Genomic DNA, 23,971 nt, shown 5'->3' with positions numbered 1-23,971 from the left:
TACCAAGGTGCCACGCAGTGGGACTGAACCTGGAACCATGTGGTTTGTAAGCTATGAAAATCACATTCACCATTGTTAGTCTCTTTCCTCACCATACATTTATTACTAGTTTTTTTGTCGTTTTCTTTTTTGTTTTAGTTTTCTTTTTTAAATTAAAACTCTAGGTATTAAAACTGGTGCCATGATAAAATGCACTCAACCATTTGAGTGTGGTTCATAGGAGGGTGGAGAAAAAGTGAGGTTGAGAAGTCTTTTTAAACTTGTTGAGGACATGACCACCTCTCTAGTGCTGGCACCATAAAATGCACCTTGTATACTTCGTAAAGTGGTTGATGAAAGGAAGGGCACTTAGCCATATAAAAGCAAGCCAAAAATGGCATAGACATATGACTCACCTAAATGGGCAGCAAATTCCAAGTAAGAATTGTCTAACTGTGACAACCCATCCAACATGGAAATCAGACTTAAAACGATGCAGACAAATTAACAACAGTAGCAACAATGATGAAACCTAGATGGTATATTCATATAAAAAATGTTTCTGCTGCTTTAAGATTCTATTGCAATAGGTACTCTTTCTCTTTCTCTCTCTCCCTCTCCATATATATATATAAAACGATAAAAACGTCACCCTTTTCAAGCCTAGCCAGGCTCATGGGCCCAGTTTCCTGGTTTCTGTGGCGTATGTGTTCCCCCCCAGCTGGACAGGACGTCAGTCCATCGCAGCGTTACTCAAGAAACAGGAAGAGAGAGTGAGAGAAAGTTGTGGTGAAAGAGTACAACAGGGGTCACCACCACCCCCTGCCAGAGCCTCGTGGAGCTTGTTGGTGTTTTCGCTCAATAAATACACACAACGTCTAGTCTGGAAATCGAAACCATAATCCTCCGACTGTGAGTCCACTGCGCTAACCACTGGGCCATTGCACCTCCACCATATATATATATATATATATATATATAATATATATATATATATATATTATATATATATATATATATATATGTGTGTGTGTGTATGTGTGTGTGTATGTGTGTGTATAATTTGTTCCAAATATTAGCTTAATAATGACAAAAGTTATTTTACTAAATGCTTCATTATTTTAAAACTTAATTGAAATAATATATTTCAACAGAAATATGGTAACATAAGTGTGAAAAGAAAACAGTAGAATCCAAGGAAACTAGTAGTAGCCTGCATTAACATAGATCAAATATAAAAAAAAAAATTATCAAAGTGGAATTAGATAATAGCCTGCAAAGGAGAAAATAATTCTGACATCTTGCATAAGATACTTTGTTAAAGAGAGGGATAGATAAAATACATGCTAGTAATGACAGATAATTTAATATTTAATAACTACATTATGTAAGCTATCTAAATATGATTTCCTAAATTATATCTAATTAATATCACAATCTAAATATTAGATAATTAGACAGTCTAATATTTTCATTGCTCATAATTAAAACAGGTTTATTAACCCTTTAGCATTTAAACAATCACGTCTGGCCCAAATATTGTACCTGTTTTATGATGAAACTGACCAGATCTAGCCTCTCATTCCTATTCTACAATGTCATTGTACAAATAAACAATGACATCATCAAAATCTCAAAGCGATAAAACAATGCATAATTATTTCAAAATAAGGGAAGAGACATTCTCTGATAGCAAAATACACTAGAAATCAGTATAGTCACATTCAACTCTGCCAGAACATATTAAGAATGGATAGATATGTTATTGTTTATATTTTCACTGTTTTGCATGCACCTAATGAAAAAATTATCAGTTTGGTAGATACATCAGCAATAATTTGTTTGTTGATTTATATAAACAAAAGCTTGTACACTTGTTTAGATTCATTGATCTAATGTGGCTTGGACCAAAGAAACACAATAAGGCTGAAACACCCTGGTGTCTTAAAGCCCCTTATATTATGAATTGCATATATTATGAATACACATCATCTAAAGAGAGGAGTTGTTCTTCAACGACAAAATACAACAGTGATCAGCAGATTCATGTTCAAATCTGAATATTAAGAATGAAAATATGTTACTGATGTCCAATTTCTTGACTTAGATTTCAATTCTACTGAAGAATGCGAATTAAATTTTGTATCCTTAACTGCTAAATGTGACGAAACTTACAAATCATTAAATACAAACTGGAACCTGAAGAAACTAGGGGTGGTGTGTGATAGAAAATTCAGCTAATAAAGTTGGGATACCTGAAGAAAAGTTTATGCTGTATGGAGACATAATATTTAATGTTGCATACAGGTCTTTTCCAAACTTATCAATCATTAGATAAAAACTAGAGGGCAAAATTTAATTTACAAATTCAGTTAAGTTTGTATGACACACTAGTAATATTTCTAGCAGAACCCTTTGGAATGAAAAGAATAAGTAGAATAAGTAGCAAACTAAAATATGTATTGTGGTCAGTACAATTAACTAAACACTTGATAGTGGCCCAGCAAAGTTGTCATTCAACAACTCAGTAGAAAAATAAAAGAATATACAGTGCATGTCTATTTATAAGCAAGTTTATTATTTAGCAAATTGGCAACTATAAATTTACCAAAATGATATAATAATTGACTTCAGATCTAATTTTATGCAAATGTGTGTGTGTGTGTGTATTTAGAGGTTAAAAAAAAACCACCTTAAGGGATAGAAAATATCCAATGAATAACTGGTCTGTTGAGATGTTTTGGAAGAATAACATGTAATAATCTAACAATATGTAATAACATAGCAATATGTCTTTTTTACTCTTCTGACAAGATTTTGCCCATAAAATATTTTAATTACTGGAATTTAATTCTTTTTGGCAAATTCAAAACAGTTGTAAGTGAACATGTTGAATTTTTGCAGTTAATAAATTATATCAATGCTACTTCTCCATTTTCTGGATTTTAATTTGAACATACATATATTTATTATTCTTATACAAGAATGTTGTTGACAGTGACTTTGAAGTTTCAGCCAGCTAAGCTATCATCAGACTATGCGTCAGCTGGCCGAAATTTCAAAGTCACTGTCAACAATATCCATGTATAAGAATATAAGAATAATAAATTTGTACTCTACAAGAGTATAGAGTAACCCTTCAGATAAATATAAAATATTTTTTATTATAACTGAACATAAAAACAAACAGTAATACACACACATACATACATACATCTTATACATCTATATAATTTACATCTTAAGAATTTAGAAACCTTAAGAGAACATGAAATAATTCATTTTTAAAGGTTCAACCTGAAGCAGATAAAGTTATAAATAAGAGTATGTGCACACTGGGTGAGCAGCCTTCAACTTTTTCTGTTCAAAGTGTTTTTTATTTACACACTACTATTTATAGCTTTACCTACTTCAAGTTTAACCATTAAAAAAACAAATTGTGTGTGTGTGTATGTGTATGTGTGCACATGTATGCCAGTCTGTTTCAGGGTTACCCATGCACAGCTGAGTGTACTGGAGCAATGTGAAATGTGCTCAAGGGCACATTAATTCTCTACCTTGGTTTCTGAAACACTTTCCAAGTTCAAGTCCTGACACAGTTAAATTTTGCATTTTATTCAATCAGGTAGAAGCCAATACACTATAATACTGGTATTGATGTATTAGCACAATGTAAGGTGGCAAGTAGACAGAACCATTAGTACACCAGGTGAAATGCTTAGCAGCATTTCATCAGGCTTCATATTCTGCCAAGATTAACTTAAACCTTTCATCCTTTTGAGATTGATAAAATAAGTAACAGCTGAGTACTGGGGTCGTTCCTCCCCCAAAATTTCTGGCCCTATGCCAAAATTTGAAATCAAAATATTAGCACTATGCTGGTATTAATATACCAGCACTATAATGAAATTAATTGCATTGATTAACTGTCGTATATAAAATACCTAATGTGCCCATTGTAAATGATATCAATATCCTCTTACAGATGTCAATGAGGTAAGTGATCCCAAAATGAAGTTAGCATGCTTGTTAAAATGATCTTTCAATTTACTTCATTTATTAATTGTATTAACCACATCTTTAGAAATGGAATGAAAATTTGTTTACATTTACATTAATATTATGTACAATCATTTTCATATGTGAGCAGCTAAATGAATAAGAATTGTTATTATATCAGTCATTTGTGTTAATCAAAGTCCTTTCATTACCATTCTTGACCATTTCAATGATATGCCCTCTCTTCACCAGATCAGCTTCAAAAGAACTTTGGCAAACACAACTGATTGACTGATTAACCGAATGATCAAGCAAATAGTTGATTAGTTACTTGGTTAAATAGCTAACCAATTGATGAATAATAAAGAAGTGAAACTGAACCAGTGTATGTGTTTATTATCGGTGTAATGATCCTCCCAAAATACAACAAAATCTGTCTTAACACACAAATTCACATCAAGAATCTAACAGATCAAATATAAAAATGTTATAAGTTTAAAAATAAAGATTTCTAACTTGAAATCAGTCTGCAATTATGTATGTATTAAGGAATAACACATCTAATTATTATCAGAGATTAAAAAGAATCAAAACACAGAGTAGATGTAAATGTTAAACATTTTCCTTCTTTTTCCAAAGTTTCTAAAGCTGCTTCACTCACATTGAAGAGGATGGTTAAATTAGCAATCAAAGTAATTTTTAAAAAAACATACAAGACTGTGCTATTAACACTAGAAAGAAACAAGCAGATTAAATGTTAGTTCAGAAAAATTCTTCTGTAAGAAAGAGTAGTGATGCTCAATAACTAACACTTAGTGGTGCAAGCAAGCAAGGTCACAAAACACAAAAGAACAGAATGCTAAAAAAAAAAGCAAAATGAACACATTGATAAAACTTGCCTTGGTTTTTTCTTCATAACATTGGCTTGTCTAAAAGAAACAAAACAATACAAAAACAGAACTAAAAACAAAAAAAGAGGTATCTATACAGTATTTCATTTGAGATATTCCTCATTTTGAATTACTATCCCTTAATATTGTAGGTTTTTGTTGCTAATTGGTTTACAAAACTGCAATTAATTAAATTTGGGAGTACATATATATATGTACATCCATACGTATATACATATATGAATAGATTTATATATATATATATATATATATATATAATTAATCAATATAGGGTGGCAAAAAATTTCGTAGAATTTATTTGCCACCAGCGGCCTAGTGTTATTTTGCGGTTGAAGCTTTGGCTGTTATTTCTAGTGGGTGAATGGCCTATTATGGCCATTCCTTGATTGTGATGTTGATATATATATATATATATATATACTTTCAAGCTTTTCTGTCAAAGACCAAAGGTTCAAAATGTAAAAGACTTTTCCACTCTTCCCAAGCATCAAACTAATACTAATGCTTGTTGTTCCCTCCCATCTTTGTCTTGTTTTCTATAAATCTGAACTATATAAACACACACACACACACAATATAATATCAGTCATTTGATTCAGAAGGGTATATGATACCACTTGCTAAATTCAGAGCCAATGTTCAAAAAACCACCATAAACTCATGATAAAGATACACATGAGCAATGCAATAAACATATGAGAAATAGGATTACCTTTGCTTTGAATACAGTAAGTAATGTATATTTCAATATCAATTGATTTCATACTTTGCATGACAAACATACATTGCAATCTTCAGTTGAAAATAACATTTTAACATCTATTTCTAAAATATTCATTCCATTAGCTCATGTGCATTCCTTACTTTAACATCCTGATCCATTTAAAAGAAAACTATCATGAGCAAGAAAAAATTTTAGCAAGTGGTATTATATCCCCTACTGAATCTAAATTTACTTTATATTGTGCCTGTAATGGTGTGAACTTGCTAGCCACCTTATTATTACCTCATTAATACAACTAATAATGGTAATAATACTTCTTTATTTAAATTTATATATATGTACATATATATTCACAAATATCATACACTTATCATGAATAGAGGTGTGGGTTCAAGTCCCATGCATACAGAAAAACCAGTTTTTCCATCAAGGGCATATATGCCCCAATATTAGACTATTTTCTTTAGTCAATTTATGGGGATCACTTATAAGCTTTAAGCTTATGAAATATTATTATTATTTACAGAATATATATAGTTATCTGTAGCTTAATACAATAAAGTGTCCCTGATGATCTATTGCAGTTGAGCATCTAAATGCACTTGGAACACCTAGTGTAGAACTCAAACAAATATAATGTGAAACACATGTGAGAACTAAAGTATAAACTTGTGCTTATCCTTATTTCCCATATATATATATATATATACATAATCATATTGAAGGGAAATGGAAATTAATAGAAATTTTCACTTCTAGTGGCCTAGCGTGTAAAAATTTAGTCAAAAGACTATATATTACTCAAAAAATACTGTGTGCATTTAAACATATAAGGAATCCACTCGTGGGATTCACTTGTGGGATTCACCACACGAGAAAGAACAGCTAGGTTCTATAACCACAAAATTAGGGATAAAATTCAAGTATATGTGTGGAGACAGCCAAAGGAAGCATTTGACCCAGACTGCCTTCTTCCAACTGTTAAACATGGAGGAGGATCTGTGATGATCTGGGGGGGCTGTATCCTGGAAATCCGCCAGCCCAATGGTTTCCTTTCATGGCAGAATTAATAGTCAAGACTATTTAAGTATTTTATCTGATCAAATTCATCCTATGCTTACAGAATTGTTTCCAGAGGGAAACACAATCTTTCAGGATGCTAATGCACCAATTCACACAGCTAAAGTTGTTACTGAATGGCACGAGTAACATTCTAGTGAAGTTGAACATCTTATCTGGCCACCACAGTCCCCAGAACTCAATATTATTGAACATTTATGGTGCATTTTAGAAAAACAAGTAAGGAGTCGATATCCTGGAGACTGTTTTAGCTGAAGAATCAACAAAAATTCCTTTGGAAACAATTCAAACTTCGTACAAGTCCAAACCTCATAGGATTCAAGCTGTAATTACTGCCAAAGGTGGTCCTACCTCATATTAAAATAAATTTGCTTGAAATTTTAAGTTGTTTCCATTATTTTGTCCAACCCCTGTATATATATATATATATATCATCATCATCATTTTTATTTGTGGAACTCTCAAGTAGGGAAAGCTATATAATTAATAGGGTTAAATCTCTTCACAGAGATATACACATCAGTGGGAGACAAGCATATAATCTCTCCAATGGGTCAAGTCATAAAAATGCCAAATACTTTTATGCCTTCTTGGGCTTTGTCAATGACATATATATGGCCATCACATTGTGTATATACATAGCCAAACATTTTGATTTAATGTATATACATTCATGTACACAATTGAAACAGCATTAAATCCAAGTGGCCATCTGTATATATATACAATGTGATAACTGACTACACATCACTGACAAGGTCGAAGAAAACATAAAAGTTTCCATGACTCACTGTTGAGATGTTTGCTTTGCTCTGATATATATTATGTTTTAAGCACACCATGTGGTGTATATGTGTATGGTACACAGATGGAGATTGTGTGTGTGGGGTGTTTTTTGCGGGGGGGGGGGGACATTTTGAAGCAATATATTACAGGTTGTGGCATATAACTGGTCAGAATGTGACTGTTGGTTTCATACCAAATATTGCCACAAGGCAATTTTGATAACTCCTCAGATATGCTGGTTAGAAGTGTACATCCTCTTTTATGCTGGGTGTATCCCTGCTCTAGTACTTACAATGAATGTGTGTGTTTTTCTGACTTATGGAGAACTAACTGATGATACATATATATAGACACACACACACATATAAATAAATAAATAAATATATATATATATATATATACCATGAGATCTCATAATGGCTTTTGGTGCAAAATGCATTCTTGTTTATATCATTAGCAGCAATATAAACAAGAATGCATTTTGTACCAAAAGCCAGTATGAGAGTTTCTCTCTTGATAACTATCGCAGAATAGTCTGTTCTAACAGTACATTCAATGTTTAAGTGGAGATAAATATTACCTCTCAGTATTTAAACTGCTTCTGTCACTAATGAATAAATAAATATATATATATATATATATATATATATATATATATATATGTGACCTTTAGAAAAGTATTTAATTTTACTATGTTATGAGTGATATCTCAAATAAAATAAACATGTACAACAGCAAAACATGCATGAAATAAAATTTAAATGAAAAACAAAATATCTATGTCAAATTCAACTACTCAAAAAGAAGTAAAGCAATAAACATGAATAATAAACAAATGAAGCATATTTTTTAAACTTGAAGTATTTGCAATCATTAAAAGATGTCTAGACCCTATTAATGTAATGTTGGACATTATCATCATCATCATCATCGTCGTTTAACGTCCGTTCTCCATGCTAGCATGGGTTGGACGGTTCAACCGGGGTTCTGGGAAGCCAGAAGGCTGCACCAGGCTCCAGTCTAATCTGGCAATGTTTCTACAGCTGGATGTCCTTCCTAACGCCAACCACTCCGTGAGTGTAGTGGGTGCTTTTTACGTGCATAGATATATATATCACTAGGAAAGAAATTACTTTTATTAATCTATTTAAAATATTGAAAGTAGAATTAAAAAATGACACATTAAGGAAGCTCTGTAACTAAGTGTACTGTGTTCAGAGACTATGATTTTTCTTTATTTCTTTAAATATACTTTGTTGATATGCATCGGGAAGAAATAATCTTAAATATCCCCATATCTAACCATCAGCAATTATCTCCTCCTGATCCACTGACTGTATCATCTCTTGTTTCTTTAGGGTTTTTTCTCTGGCAGCTCATTGCTACCATCTTATCTTTTTCTCAGATACTCCTACTCACCCTTATATAAATGTAGGGTAGCCATCTATCCTCCCTGGCATAAAATCTCCTTTCCATCCTTCCAAATACTCCCTGCATCTTAGTCAATGAGGCTTTCCCTTTATCTCTCTTTCCTCTTTCGCAAGTTATTTGGCAACCCCACTAGTGACAGCAGCACAAAAAAAGCACCCAGTCACGATGTAAAACAGTTGGCATTAGAAAGGACGTGCAAATGTAGAAATTATGCCAAAGCTGATATGGAGTATAATGCTGCACTGTGGGTCACCAGATCTAATATCAAAAAACTGTGTTAAATAATGAGGATGATGATACATGTTAGTGGCAAACAGAAAGACTGAGTACTCAATATTACATTTATGGATAAATACCTTATTTGTAGATTTTCAACACTACCTTAGGTTTATCATTTTACAGTTTGCAATTTTCAGCCTAATCCTTACAACTGCATTGTACATCCAACAGATCGTACTAATTTCATTTGTCTATTGTAATTTGAAACAATTCTGCTTCCACTAATTATATTTCATTGCTGAGCTGGTGCAATCATTAGCTTGGAATAAATACCTTGAGGTATTTCATCTTTACATTCTGAGTTCAAATACCAGCAAGGCCAACTTTGTCTTTTGTCCCTTGGTCAATAAAACAAAGTATCAGTCAATTAATGGGATCGACTAACTTCTACCCTCAAACTGCAGCCTTGTACCTAAATTAGAAATCACTATTATAGAGAAGAAATATTTCTTTTGATTCTTTACTTTTTGAGTTCAAATCCCAACGGAGCCAACTTTATCTTTCATTTCTCTGGGGTTGATAAAACAAAGCACCAGTCAAGTACTGTGATTGATGAGTACTGTCTTATATTTAAATTAGAAATCTCTACTATAGAGAAGAAATATTTCTTCAGGCTGTTATTTTAATCTCACCAGTCAATAAAATAAAATATGACTCAAATATTAGGATTGATGGTATCAACTAATTCCCTTCCCTTCAAAATAACTAGTCTTTGACCATAATTAGAAACAATTATTATAAGGAAGAAAAAATTTATTTTCAAAATATTGAAATCCTTAGCATTTCTTTTATTCCACTGAGTAACAAGGTATATCTTGAAGGACAATCTCCATGCGATATCATCTTACAATATCTTTTTAATATATTAAATATATCAAATTCTAAGAACTTTTTTTTTACCTTTTTGCCTTATAAAGACTATTCTAAACATGGATTAATAATTGCATTTCTTTTATATTTGAACTCAACATGAAAGAGATGACACATTGAAAATAAAAATAAAAGAAAATTTTACAATGTAAAAATAAAATTAGCAAATTAAAACTAAAACTTAATTTTCTATTTTCTTCCTTCACTTTTACTGCAATTTTGAAGTAAAGTTCAAATTGTTAAGTATCTACACTTACCATTTCATATTTGTCCTGGAGTTTGCCGTATTCTTCTTCTGAAGTTTTCAGTTCAGCTTGTGTTTTCTCCAACTAGATTTGAAGTTGTAAGTTTGGTTAGTCATTAATGATTAGAACACATTCTCACAAAAGCAATTTTTATTAACATACAATATGTATTTCTTTTCCATCTCTCATTCACATATCTTCTTGACCTGAATAACTGTTCTTAATTCAAATCTAAAGGAAATAATTTAACACTGACATTGGCTTAATTCTCTGGACATCTTCATGGACAGATCAACCACAAACTGAACAATTTGTGTCAGATGGTGACTGATAAATTATCTAAGTCTCTTTTAAATAAATGATTTTATTTGCAGATTCTTCAACTCATAACCTCAGAAGAAAACAACACTGAGTAATTGCAGTGCACAGTTAGACAAATCATAGGTGTCACTCACTCACAGCTATTACACAGACATGCAATACTAGGGAACAAAGAGTATATTACATCTATTAAAGACTAGGTCAGTCTCACTTTGAGCCCCTAATCTATCCATAACAAACTATAAAAAGCACCTAACACCACACTTATCATCACAAACCACAACTCCAGACCATCTACTACAGGGCATCTCAAGCTAATGTGGAAGTGATATCACAATCATTCAACCTGCTTGGAAAAGCTGTCACTTCACTCTCAAGTCACACCCTAGCATCTTAAAAAAAAGACATATTAGATAATTTAGTTGTAGATACCTCTAAAAAGATAGGATTATCAGAGCTAGAATATTTTTGCTCATAAGTCTCCTTAATTAGAACTTGAGATGATCAAGGGCTAAACATCTCCAATAGCCAACTACAATAGGAAACAAGTGTATTTAACCCTTTAGCATTCAGATTACTCTGTCAAATGTAATGTTTATTTATTCACATTATTTTGAACTAATCATACATTACTTTGTGGCTTTGATATTTTGATGATGTGACTATTTATTTTTAAAATGACATTATAGGGTAAGTGTGAGAAGCCTGATCTGGCCTGTTTATACATAAAACAGGTAAAATATTAGGGCCATGATATGGCTGGTTTAAATACTAAAGGGTTAGAATAAACTAATGCTTAGGAGCTCAGTTTGCTACAGCAAACTCTAGCCCACAGAGCTCTTGCCACTAAATACACTATACTTACTTACCCTGCCCCCAACAAAAAAAAACATTCACATCTAAATGTTCTAAAACACTACAACACTATCCTAAAATACTATATATAAACATCCCAGAAAACTACTATATAATCTTTTAAAATAAACCATCACTTCAGATAAACATAAAAATCTCATAGATACATTAGTAACTTCATTAGCTACAAATACTGTACTGAGATGTCTACTTCCAGTGATAAGTGCTGGAGAACAAGAACTGTTACAGATAACTGAGCTTACTTTACCTTGCTTACTTTAGGTTGTGGATGCCAGAATTTACAGTTACATGAGGGAGTCATTATGTGGTAGCTCAACCTCAAATCATAACCTTCCATCTTAAAAATAAATAACACATTGTATACTGTTGTCCTAGATACACTTTGAAATAAAGCCAGAATGGTCATAGCTAGAATACCTTTAATCATGTGTTTGTTTAATCTAGAGATGTAGTAAGTGAAGGCATAGGAAGCTGATGTTACCCTTGGATGCAGTTGTGATGGAATACAAAATTTCTACTGACCTATTATGCCTGTTAATTAAGATGAGGGCACCAAAAGTGTCTTTGTTCCAGAACAGAACACTTATTATGCCACTGGCTTAATCAAGGTTGATCTGCAACTAAACAACAGTTATACCAGACTGATTTAACAGATTGACCAGATGGAAAAAAAATACAAGATGCTTGAACTACATGACATTCCATATTATAAACCCTGCACGTGTAGTGCTGTACTCAATTAGGAGATAGTATAGAGTACTTTTAACAATAGAACTCTTAATCAAAACTAGGACATTTGTCTGACTACATAGGTAGCACAAGCTTACTCAGAATTGACCAGGGCTAGATTACAGCAACAGCAAAAACAACCAACAAACTGTTAAAGGTAATTCAACAGGAAGAATGTAAAGGTAAGTAACAGCTGCATGCAGAACATGTACAATGTCATAAAGGGACACAATTTAATCACAGAAAGAACAAAAGAAGCCAAGATGCAATTTCAAAAATATAGAGCTCTTCCCACTTCAAAAAAGCATGGTATAAAGTGCTGAAAACTTTGTAAAAATAGCACATTAATCATCATAGTACTCTCTCGCAAAAGATTCCAGGATGAAAAAAAAAATCATTTCACCACTGACAACCTGCAAGCCAGCAGATCCTTTTCTAAATATTTTTGGAGATTGAGCAATAAAAGATAAGCCAGTTCAAAGACCAGCAAAGATTTACAGGTACCTGTAAACCATTGGACCTGAATAAGTAATCCAGGTTACTTTATAGATGTTGAGTATATAATCAGCTTACACACACACACACACATACACATATGGCTTAATCAGAAGAAAGGGGCAGTGCTCATGACCTTCATAGCCAAACACCCACCTTACACTAGACTTATGATTTTGACATGGTTGATGTTCAGTTGGATCAACTTTAACCCTTTAGTATTTAAACCGGCCATATCCAGCCAAAATATTTAATCTGTTTTATGTTCAAACTGACCAGATCCAGGCTCTCACAATTACCCTACAATGTTATTCTACATTAAGTAATCACACCATCAAGATCTTGAAGATATGAGAAAATGCATGATTAATTCAAATTAATGTGAATCAATAAGAATTATGTTTGATAGAATAATCTGAACACTAAAGGGTTAAGTCAACATTTATAAAAACAAAATAGAGGGACAGGATGGGGATTCCAGAAGTTTCCAATTCTGTGAAGAAAAGGTGGGTATGTTAGATGGGGTTGAGTGGGGGATGGGATTCTTCTATTCCTTTACATGTTTCGGTCATTTGACTGCGGCCATGCTGGAGTACTGCCTTTAAGGGCTTTTTAGTTGAAGAAATCAACCCAGAACTTATTCTTTGTAAACCTAGTATTTATTCTGTCTCTTTTACTGAACTGCTAGGTTATGGGGACATAAACACACTAACATCAGTTGTTAAGTGATGGTAGGGGGCACAAAGACACACACATAAATATATATAATATATTGGTGGCACGTAAAAAAACACCCACTACACTCGCGGAGTGGTTGGCGTTAGGAAGGGCATCCAGCCGTAGAAACACTGCCAGATCTGACTGGGCCTGACGAAGCCTTCCAGCTTCACAGACCCCAGTTGACCCGTCCAACCCATGCTAGCATGGAAAGCGGACGCTAAACGATGATGATGATGATGATGATATATATATATATATATATATATATATATATATATTATATATATATATGACAGGCTTCTTTCAGTCTCCATCTATGAAATCCACTCATAAGGCTTTGGTTGGCCTGAGGCTACAGTAGAAGACACTTTCCCAAGGTGCCAAGCTGAGGGACTGAACCTTGAACCATCTGGTTGGGAAGAAAGCGTCTTACCACACAGCCACGTATGTAGTTAAATGGTTAAAAGAAGAAGAGACTATTTTAGTAGTTGGTAGAAGAGGCAAAATATGGTGACAGCACATCTGTGAAATGGAGATCAGAATGTATTGTCGAGTAAATGCTTGTCAGTCAACCACATGGCATTCTTTTTAATGTAATCAAAGATGGGTTAGTGTGCAGCCGTAAGCCTGTCTAGATGTGGGAGTAGTTTTCTATTGTGGTTATTATTTGTGTTTTATCAGACAATTGATCAGAAGTGATTGGCATCAGGAAGGACATCCAGCTGTAGAAACTATGCCAAAACAGATCTTGTCGAACTGTCCAACCAATGCCACCTCAGCAAGCAGACATTTAATGATGATGACAGAGATAGATGCCATAGCTCTAAGTTATCTAATAGTTGGCTATTGAGTACTTTAATGGTAGTATGCCTCATGATTAGAAAACTTAATATGTTATATTGGACATGTGCATGCCTAATATCTGTATATACATACATATGTACATATATATACAGACATGTTATGTGCATGTATGTAGGTATGAGTCTATCTCACTGACATGCACACACATAGGTCTCTCTCACCCTCTTCCCCTCCTTCTCTCTCTCTCAAAACTGATTATATGGCTTGTACTCTGCTCATATCAGTTTTCATAGCTGAAAACAATCTTTTTTACAGTTGAGTTGAAAGAAAGAATTCCATTAAAAAAAAAACCGTCAACTTCAATAACATGCAAATCTCTGTGTTTGAAAAATGAAATATCAGCTTTGAAAAACTGAATGTAAAACAGCAAAAAAAAAAACAAAAAAAACTGCAAATTTTTTTTTTAATTAAATATAAATATGATTTACCATTTCATGTAAACATGCCACCTGATTCTTCATTGTGATTTCCAATTGTTCTTTTTCTTCTTGTAAGTGTCTGAGAATATCTTCTTTCTCTTTCACTGTTTTATTGCTGTCTTGTAGTTCCCGTTCTTTGTTACTCATAGTCTGTGACATAAAGAGAGATATATTATGTCCATGAAATGATAATTTTGCTAAATAAGTAACCTTATGTATAGGCTTGAAACATTTTTACAAATCGACCCCAGGACTTATTCTTTGTAAGCCTAGTACTTATTCTATCGGTCTCTTTTGCCGAACCGCTAAGTTATGGGGACGTAAACACACCAGCATCAGTTGTCAAGCGATGTTGGTGGGGACAAACACAGACACACAAACATATACACACATACATATATATATACATATATACGACGGGCTTCTTTCAGTTTCCGTCTTCCAAATCCACTCACAAGTCTTTGGTCAGTCCGAAGCTATAGTAGAAGACACTTGCCCAAGGTGTCACGCAGTGGGACCGAACCTGGAACCATGTGGTTGGTAAGCAAGCTACTTACCACACAGCCACTCTTGTGCCTATGTTACATATATGTAACATATTTTTTAACATGTTTTATTCTTAATACAAATAAATTAATGCATTAATTTGTGAATATACAATTGTATTGAATAATACAAAACACATAAATGTAAACAATGTACACATAAGTTCTTGCATACTGAACTTAATGCTAAATAAAGAAGGTTGCGAAACGGCTGTAACCCATTGGAAGTCACATGATGAAATAACTATGCATTAATTTCTCATACTTCCTAACTTTATGCAATCACTTCACCATCTGACATATGACACACCACACACCTTAACAGGCAATGTAGATTTGATGGAGGTAATGTGTTAATGTACAGCACAAACATTTGATCACTATGAAAAAAAAAAAAATGTCTGTGCAGGTTATTCAGAAATTGCAGAGCCCCAATCTGTCATCTACAACAGGATAGTTTACCCCACCCTCACACACACACACACACACAACATACACACACACATATACAATAGGTAATAGTTGTTTCCATCAACCAAATCCACTAACTAAGTTTTGGTTGGCTCTGGACTATATAGAAGACACATGCTCAAGGTGCCATGCAGTGGTATTGAACCTTGGACCACATAGTTGGGAAGCAAGCTTCTTAACTATATAACCACACCTGCACTTATTATATAAATGGAATAAAAGGCACCCTTGCCAATGATATGTAAAAGACACTCAGCATACTCTATGGAATGGTTGACATTAGGAAGGGCATCCAGCTGTAGAAACCAAGCCAAAATAGACCAATGGAGTCTGGTGTAGCTCTCCAGCTTACCAGTTCCAGCATGGAAAACAGATGCTAAATGATAATGATGATTATGGTGATGATGATGATTATGAACAACTACATACATGCATAACATAAGAAATAAGAAATTGCTTGGAGCCATAAAACTCATAATACCTCCACAGACTTTTGATGCTGAAGTTGCTGGGCACTCAACTGGAAATGGGCTGCAGACAATTCTTCTTTCACTAAATTCAGCTCAGAAGAAATTGATTCTTGGCTTTCTGCAAATTCTTTTCTCAAATTTTCAATAGTCTCTTCTTTCTCTAGTAAACTGTCCTTGAAATCTTGCTCCGCTAACTGCAAGAGTTTCTTCTCTTCAATCAAGTGGTCTTTGTCAACTTGTAGAGAATCTATCACAGACTGCAATGTTATTCGCATATCATTTGATTTTGTATTTTCTGACATAACTTGATCAAGTTCTTGCTGCAAGTCAATCTTTTCTGTTTCAGATTTTACTACTTTCACATGTAAATCAGCTGCTTGTTTCTTCACATTTTCCATTTCTTTTGTAAGGTTTTGGTTTTCCTCTAAAACTTCATTTAGCTTGGTTTGGAATTTTTCTTTAGAACTCAGCAGTTGTTGTTCTGTTTCTTTATGCTTGGCATTTATTACAGATATTTGCATCTCATACTGTTCCTTATATTCATCGAGTTCAGATTGAAGAGCAAAGTGTTTAGCCATCAATTCCTTGTGATTATTTTCCAAAGAATGCAGTTTTTCACTCAGCTCTTCATTTTGAAGAATCATATTTTCTCTTTCACAGCCAAAATTGCTAATCTCATCATTGGAAGCTTTATTCCTTTCTTCTAATGTATTATATTCTTTATCTTTTATTTCTAAATCACATTCTAACTTTTGAATACATTCTTTCAAATAAGAATTCTCAGATGACATTTTTTCCATTTTCTCACTGAAATCAGATTCTTGTTTTTGCAATTCTGCATTTTGTGATCTAGAACCTTCCAATTCTGACTTTAACAATGATATTTGTGCTAGAATTTCCTTATTAGGTTCTTGTTGATGAAATCTTCCTTCAGAATTTAGATTTTTAGCCTCTTTCACAAACTCAAACAGTTTTTCTACAGTATCATTCAAGTCGTCATCTAGGGATTCAAAGTTAGAAATATAATCCTGCAATATGAACAGAAAAAGAGACAAATTAATTACCATATTTGAACTAATTTTTATCATATTCTCCATTCCTTTCATCATTCATATTAACATTATCTCTATTAATTTATTTAATATATGATTTATTTAATATTTAATCATTTGTTATTCTACAGACTTTTCACACCCATTTCTTAAAAACTCTAATAAATACATTAGTGTGTGTGCGTGTGTGTGCAAAGGGCAAAAGCTCACTCGATCTCGATTTTCAGTACAAATACAGACCATGAAAGCATGGTCATCGATCCTTTCCGAACAGCAGCGAGCTAACTACGGAAGTGGTGGTTTTTCATCGTTGCAAATGCGCACGACATCCCAACACCAAACCAGCTGGCAGATGACACGGCACGCCGGACAACCGAAGTGGCAAATAAATGCCGTGATGACCAAAGGAGCAGTTAGATATGTGTGGTAGAAGATAAATTTCTACCTGGATAGGATGCCAGGCTACCACAGATCCCATTCTCAGAGGATTTGGTATTTATTACTGATAGATAAACTATAATAATATAGCTTCAAATTTGGAGGATTTATGTAGTTGAATAGATAGACCTCAGTATTCAGCAGACATTTATTTTACTGACACTGGAAGGATGAAAGGCAAAGTCAATCTCAGTGAGATTTGAACTCAAAACATAAAAGAATATAATGAAATACTACATGTCCACCACTCTACTGATTCCAGTAGTGGCGTCCACACTCAAATCATCATTTGATTTTAGTAATAGTTCTATAAGGTTCCACCCAGCTGATTTTAATCCACTGTTGCATGAAGCCTCAGAGGAACTATCCCTGCTATATTACCACTATTGAGTGACATTAAGTACAGTTGAAGTCACAATCCTGTAATTGATGGAGTCACTTCCCTTTCTATCTTGGGCTCTTAACATCATACTTCCTTAACAAGAATAAATATATATTTGCATCTCTATACTATAACGGAGAAGTCTGCTTATTAATTAGATATATAACAATTACTAAAAGTACTAAAAGAAAGCAATTATTAAAAGGTTGACCATCTGGAAATAATTTTATAAATTCATGTTCTAAGAAATTTTCTATAATTTCAACTTCTCAAGTTTCTTGAATTGTTTAACTCCAATTTCTTGCAAATTTAAATATTCATTGCATTCACTGCAGAGTATTCCATTTGCATTTGCAAAGTATCTCACTCTCTCTTTTAATATTTTCATTTTAAGTTTTAATTCAGTATTTGGAAAACTGACAGTTTATTCTATTAATGTATACGTAATGTAAAAACATTATTTTTGAATGAAAAGTTTTTAAAATACCCATATAATTTTTGTAAAACAAATTTTAAAGTGATTTTGTTGTTATGACTGGAACACTATAAGCTTTAGAATAATAACTATCTGGAGCAATTTGGGCCATTTTGCCTCTTTAACTTAAAAACCATGGGAGGAGTCTTTTTGGTAACATAAAAAATATAATAAAACTGTAAATATTTTCAAAGGAAAAGGTGAACGATTCAAGGGAAGTTTCGCTGTTGTTTCTAGTACAACCCAAACCACCCTCCTTTTTCACTCTCACATGTATTGATGTTTTTTCAATATTTTTCTCCCATTAAACACATTTTATAGAATGATAATGCCGAAGTAACACACGCATGGTCCATTGGTAGAAGAAAAACAACAAAATAAATTGTAATCTAAATTTTTACCTCCACCTGAATCAAGTGAAGCCATGTGTGTGTCTAAGAAAAAAATCTAACTGAAAAGTATGCTATTAAAAAGAATTATTGTTTACATAACTCTTTTTTTTAAATCAACAACAATTGCAGTGTGGAAGATGTGTGTAAGCCATTCAAGAACACACAAGAAGTTAGTTTCACTCTAACATTTAAATTTCATTTGTGTGAAAATATTTTTGTTGCTTTGAAACCGTGACCTGTTCACTGACAAAACTTCGTGCTGCATCACTTCTGTGAAGTTTTGTCAGCGAACAGGTCGCGGTTTCAAAGCAACAAAAATATTTTGACACAAATGAAATTTAAATGTTGAAGTGAAACTAGCTGTTTTTGTGTGTTCTTGAATGGCTTACAAACATCTTCCATGCTGCAATTGTTTTTGTTTCAGCACATGATCTCAGATCAAGTCACTTGCTATGCAAGTACATTTCCATAATTTTTTTAAATCACTGTGGATAAATGCCAGCAATGACCTTCTCAGGCTCTCCAATATTTTAATTTCTAAACAGACACAATCGGGGAAGGAAGTGGGGTTGCAAAAAATTCATAATTTCTCAAATTTTCTTTTTTATAGCATATAAATGTATTTATGGGGAAAATATTGAGAAAACATCAATACATGTGAGAGCGATAAAGAAACAAGGAAGGTTGTCTTTGGATGCACTAAAAACAACAGCCAAATCGCCCTTAAAGCACTCATATTTCCCTCTGAAAATACTAACAATTAAAATTAATTTTTTAATGAAAATGCTCACCCCATGGTTTTGAAGTGCAAAAACAATTGGTCAAAATAGGTCCAGAGTGGGATGATGAGAGAGGAGGAGTTGTAAAAAGAAAAGAGTTTTCAAAACTTTTTCATACAAAGATGCTTCCCATCTACCAACCCCATCATTTTGAAGGCTGTAGTTTAAAAAAATGGGGAAAATCCCTAAAAAAATTTTCCCCACAAATTTCTTTATAATCGTAATCTATGTCGTTTGAAAGGGATTTGTATAAATTTTCATTAAAAGATACCCATTTTCCTGAAAGTTATGAGGGGAAAAAAAATCAGATCATGTGAATTTTCCAAAACTCCTCTCTCCATCCCCTTGGAAAAATTCTTTCCCATAAATCCCTATATACTCTGAAGCCACAACATCTAAGCGGTATTTGTAGAAAATTTTGTTAAAAAGTATCCTTTTTCTGGATGTTATGAGGCAAAAAAGTTGGGGGCATATACATCTGAAGTAATGCCCTTTTATTTATATGATTTTTCATTTCATGTTTATTTCATTCATTGTTTGCAATGTTCTCTCTCTCTCTCACACACACACATACACTGCAAAGCTTACAGATGTGCTGCTGAATTGTAATCTCTATGTTGCTTTGTGGGGAAGGTAAAGCTTGACAAATTGCTTCTCCCTTTGTTGTTAGACTACCAAGATGTTTGTTTAAAAGAGAGAGATTATGACTGTGATAAAATGATGAAAGTAATATTTACTAAGCAAGTAAGCACTATTAGACAAAGAAATAATTAGCAGTAAAATATAAAAATTATTACAATTGGGAATCAAATGAGAAAATATTAGCAAGGGGCTAGCAGAAAACTGCTCGGAGGGTGATCTTTCTGCTAATATATCAAATTTAATAATCTGTAATCTATATAATTTTCATAGTTATTTTTATATCCTATAACCGCTTTGTTACCATGTTTCTATTGAAATATACTACCTTTATTTCAAGTAATTTTGAAAATAATAAATTTGTTAAAATAACTCTGTCTTTATTAAGCTGCTGTTTGGAATATAAATTAACATGAAATTTTGATAGGAGATTTTTATGTCAACTCATTTCAAAACAGAATTTGTATTATAGAACCAAGGGTGGTTTCAGGCAGGTTGGCACCAAAAAGGTTAACAAATGTATCCAGAATATAAACATAACTTACCTGATCAACAATAGAATCAAAATCTAAAAGATTATTCAAGGTAGATTTTAGTTGCTGAGATTGTTGCTGGTATTTGTTTAACAGCTCAGCCTTCTCTTCAACCGACTGTTGTAGCATCACAAGCTCTTCATTCTGCCTGTGCAGTTCTCGTTGCACCTCTTCAAAATCTTCACATTTCCGCTGCAGACGTCGATTTTCCCATAAGATCTTTTCATATTCATGCTTCAGATATTCTACACTGTCTTCATTATCAACGACATCATCATCATCATCATCATCATCAACAACAACATTATCATGAACATCATCATCATCTTCATTAATATCATTATCATCATTTTCATTTTCTTGCGATGACGACAAAGACTGAAACTGTTCTTCTTGAACTGCCGTTGATTCAGCAAATTCAACCTCTGTTGACTTGAGACTATTTATTTGATGTTCCAGAATAGCTTTCTCCTTCTCCAGGACTTCTATTCTGGATTTGTTAGTATTAACAATCTGTTCGTGTTCATGTTCTATCTCAGTTAATTTGTCCTGGAGAGACTTGAGACCTTCCGTAAGATTTCTGCGTTCTAAATCTAATCTGTCTTTTTCATCTTGCCAGGCTTGCTGTGAACTGCTGAATTCCATACTCAGACTATCATACCTACAAACAAAGAAATTAAACTAATTGAGGTGAAAACTAAACAGAAGGTAGTCTATTCAGTGATAATGATCACAGTTTGAAAAAAGAAATTGTCATAGATATATTTAGAAATACATTTAGCACACACACACACACACATACGCAAACACACAAACATGCACACACAAACACATGAATATGCAGAATACATGTATATATATGCATACATATATATATGCATACATACATACATGTATACACAGGCATGTTGATGCACAAACAAAAAAAAGAATATATATATATATATATATATATATATATATATATATATATATATATATATATATGATGGGCTCCTTTTGGCGAGTGGTGGTGGTGAGGAGGAGGGGAGGAGGAGATAGGAGAGGATGGGAGGAGGAGGAGGAGGAGGAGGAGGAGGAGGAGAAGAAGAAGAAGAAGAAGAAGAAGAAGAAGAAGAATTATCATCATCACTCACTCTTGTTTCAGTGTTCTGTATTTTTCTTTCATCTCATTAAGTCTCTTAACCCAAAGAGCCACCTCCTGACTTGTAGTGAACTTTTCCTCTTCTAATTCTTCAATTTTAGAGTACAGTTCTGAACAGGAGACATTAGAATTTGTTTCTCGAGGGGACATGTACTGTTCATCAATGGATTCAGTAAAGGAGGAAGCAACATCTATTTTGGAAGATGGGCTATCCTGTAAACAGAACCAAACTACATTAAACACAGTACCACAATAACATAGAATGCAACCAAATATGAAAATTATTAATGGTTTGATTATCAATACAATGCCAGTTATGAATTTTGTGACAAGACAAAATATGTGTGTATTAAATAAGCTGATATCAATCTGTCAGAGACTTCCCCAAGTTCTATGATACAAATTTAGATGAGGACAGCTGCATAAAGAAGTACTGATCTCTAATTGTGGAGAGGACCTGTAGAAGGAGTAGACCCAGGAAGACATGGGATGAAGTGGTGAGAAAGGATCTTCAGATGCTGGGCCTCACTAAGGAGATGGCAAGGAACCGAAACTTCTGGCTAATTGCTGTACTTGAGAAGACATAAAATAGCGGACATCCATACATACAGGAAAGCCCTTTATGGTCATGCCCCTACTCCCTCTCCCTCTCCCAGCTGAGTTGGCTTTGTCTTGTGGGTGCCAGTGCCACATAAAATGCAGTTGTGCCAGTGCTATGTAAGATGTACACTTGCCAGTGCCACATATGGTGCTCTATTGCTAGTGCCATGTAAAATGCACTCATACTTTTTTCTACTCTAGGCACAAGATGTGAAATTTTGGGGGAGGAGGCCAGTCGATTAGATCAACCCCAGTACGCAACTAGTACTTTGTTTATTGACCCCGAAAGGATGAAAGGCAAAGTCGACCCCTCAGAACATAGAGACAGACAAAATGCCGCTAAGCATTTCGCCCACCATGCTAGCGATTCTGCCAGCTCGCCACTAGTACCACATAGAGTGTACTCATACCAATTTCACTTAAAATGCACTTGTGCTGGTGCCATGTAATAAGCAATCATGCCAATGTCACTTAAAAGCACCAGTGCTGGTAGTACATAAAAAGCACCCAGTGCACACTGTATAGTGGCTGGCATTAGGAGGGGCATCAAGCTGTAGAAACCATGCAAAAATAGACAATTGGAGCCGGGACAGCTCTCTGGCTTGCCAGCTCCTGTCAAACTGTCCAACCCATGCCAGTATGGAAAGTAGACATTAAATGAAGATGATGAATCTAAATTAAAACCTTCCCTTAAAATTAATGTGTGTTCCAGACATCAACTTAATAACAACTAAGTTATGTTAATAAATTCTTCATTATATTCAACGTTAATTGAAACAGAAGCAGTCTATTTCAACAGAAATATGGTAATGAAAAGGCTAAATAAAGATAATTCATCTTTTTTTTCCCCAAAATTAATTTAAACAAATGCAGTGTATTTCAATGAAAATATGGTAACAAAAAGGTTAAACAATAACAAAGTTATTTCAATAAATTCTTCATTATTTTCAAAATTAACTGACACAAAAGACTGTATTTCAACAGAAAAACGGTAACAAAAAGGTTACACACATAGATGTGATGCTATCATAAGCAGCAGCAGAAGCAATGCTTTTGCGCTCATTTCTCCATGCTGGTATGGGTTAGACAAGGCTTCTTGAACCAATTTTCTATGGCCTGAACACCTTATCCTAATGCTAACCTGTTTGTTTTCAAGTAAAGTGCTTTATTTCACTAGTCTTTGCATGTCAGCATGTTGAGGTATATGATATATTGTTTACACTGGACATATATAAACATCACTGCTCTCCAAGTGGTATCAATATGAAGACATACATAGAAAACAGGCAGACAAATGCACATGTATAAGGATATGCCTGTTGG

General features: G+C 33.6%; 1 protein-coding gene across 2 annotated transcripts in view; it reads right to left on the bottom strand.

Moving 5' to 3' along the window:
- Positions 1–4,784: 4,784 nt before the first annotated feature.
- Positions 4,785–23,971, bottom strand: part of LOC115210310 (FYVE and coiled-coil domain-containing protein 1) — a 43,023-nt gene continuing 23,836 nt past the window's right edge. For both annotated transcript variants that reach the window (XM_029778835.2, XM_036502256.1), the window contains exons 8-13: positions 22,041–22,261; positions 20,917–21,565; positions 16,226–17,242; positions 14,738–14,878; positions 10,317–10,388; positions 4,785–4,907 (exon numbers count right to left, since the gene is read on the bottom strand). In XM_029778835.2, the coding sequence (XP_029634695.1) occupies positions 4,791–4,907; positions 10,317–10,388; positions 14,738–14,878; positions 16,226–17,242; positions 20,917–21,565; positions 22,041–22,261 (2,217 nt within the window). In that variant the 3' untranslated portion in view covers positions 4,785–4,790. The remainder of the gene's footprint in view (positions 4,908–10,316; positions 10,389–14,737; positions 14,879–16,225; positions 17,243–20,916; positions 21,566–22,040; positions 22,262–23,971) is intronic.

This window comes from Octopus sinensis, linkage group LG4 (assembly GCF_006345805.1).
Source record: "Octopus sinensis linkage group LG4, ASM634580v1, whole genome shotgun sequence".
Classification (NCBI taxonomy): Eukaryota; Metazoa; Mollusca; class Cephalopoda; order Octopoda; family Octopodidae; genus Octopus; species Octopus sinensis.
The sequence above is the reverse complement of the archived record's forward strand: the minus strand, read 5'-3'. Positions and strand labels throughout refer to the sequence as shown.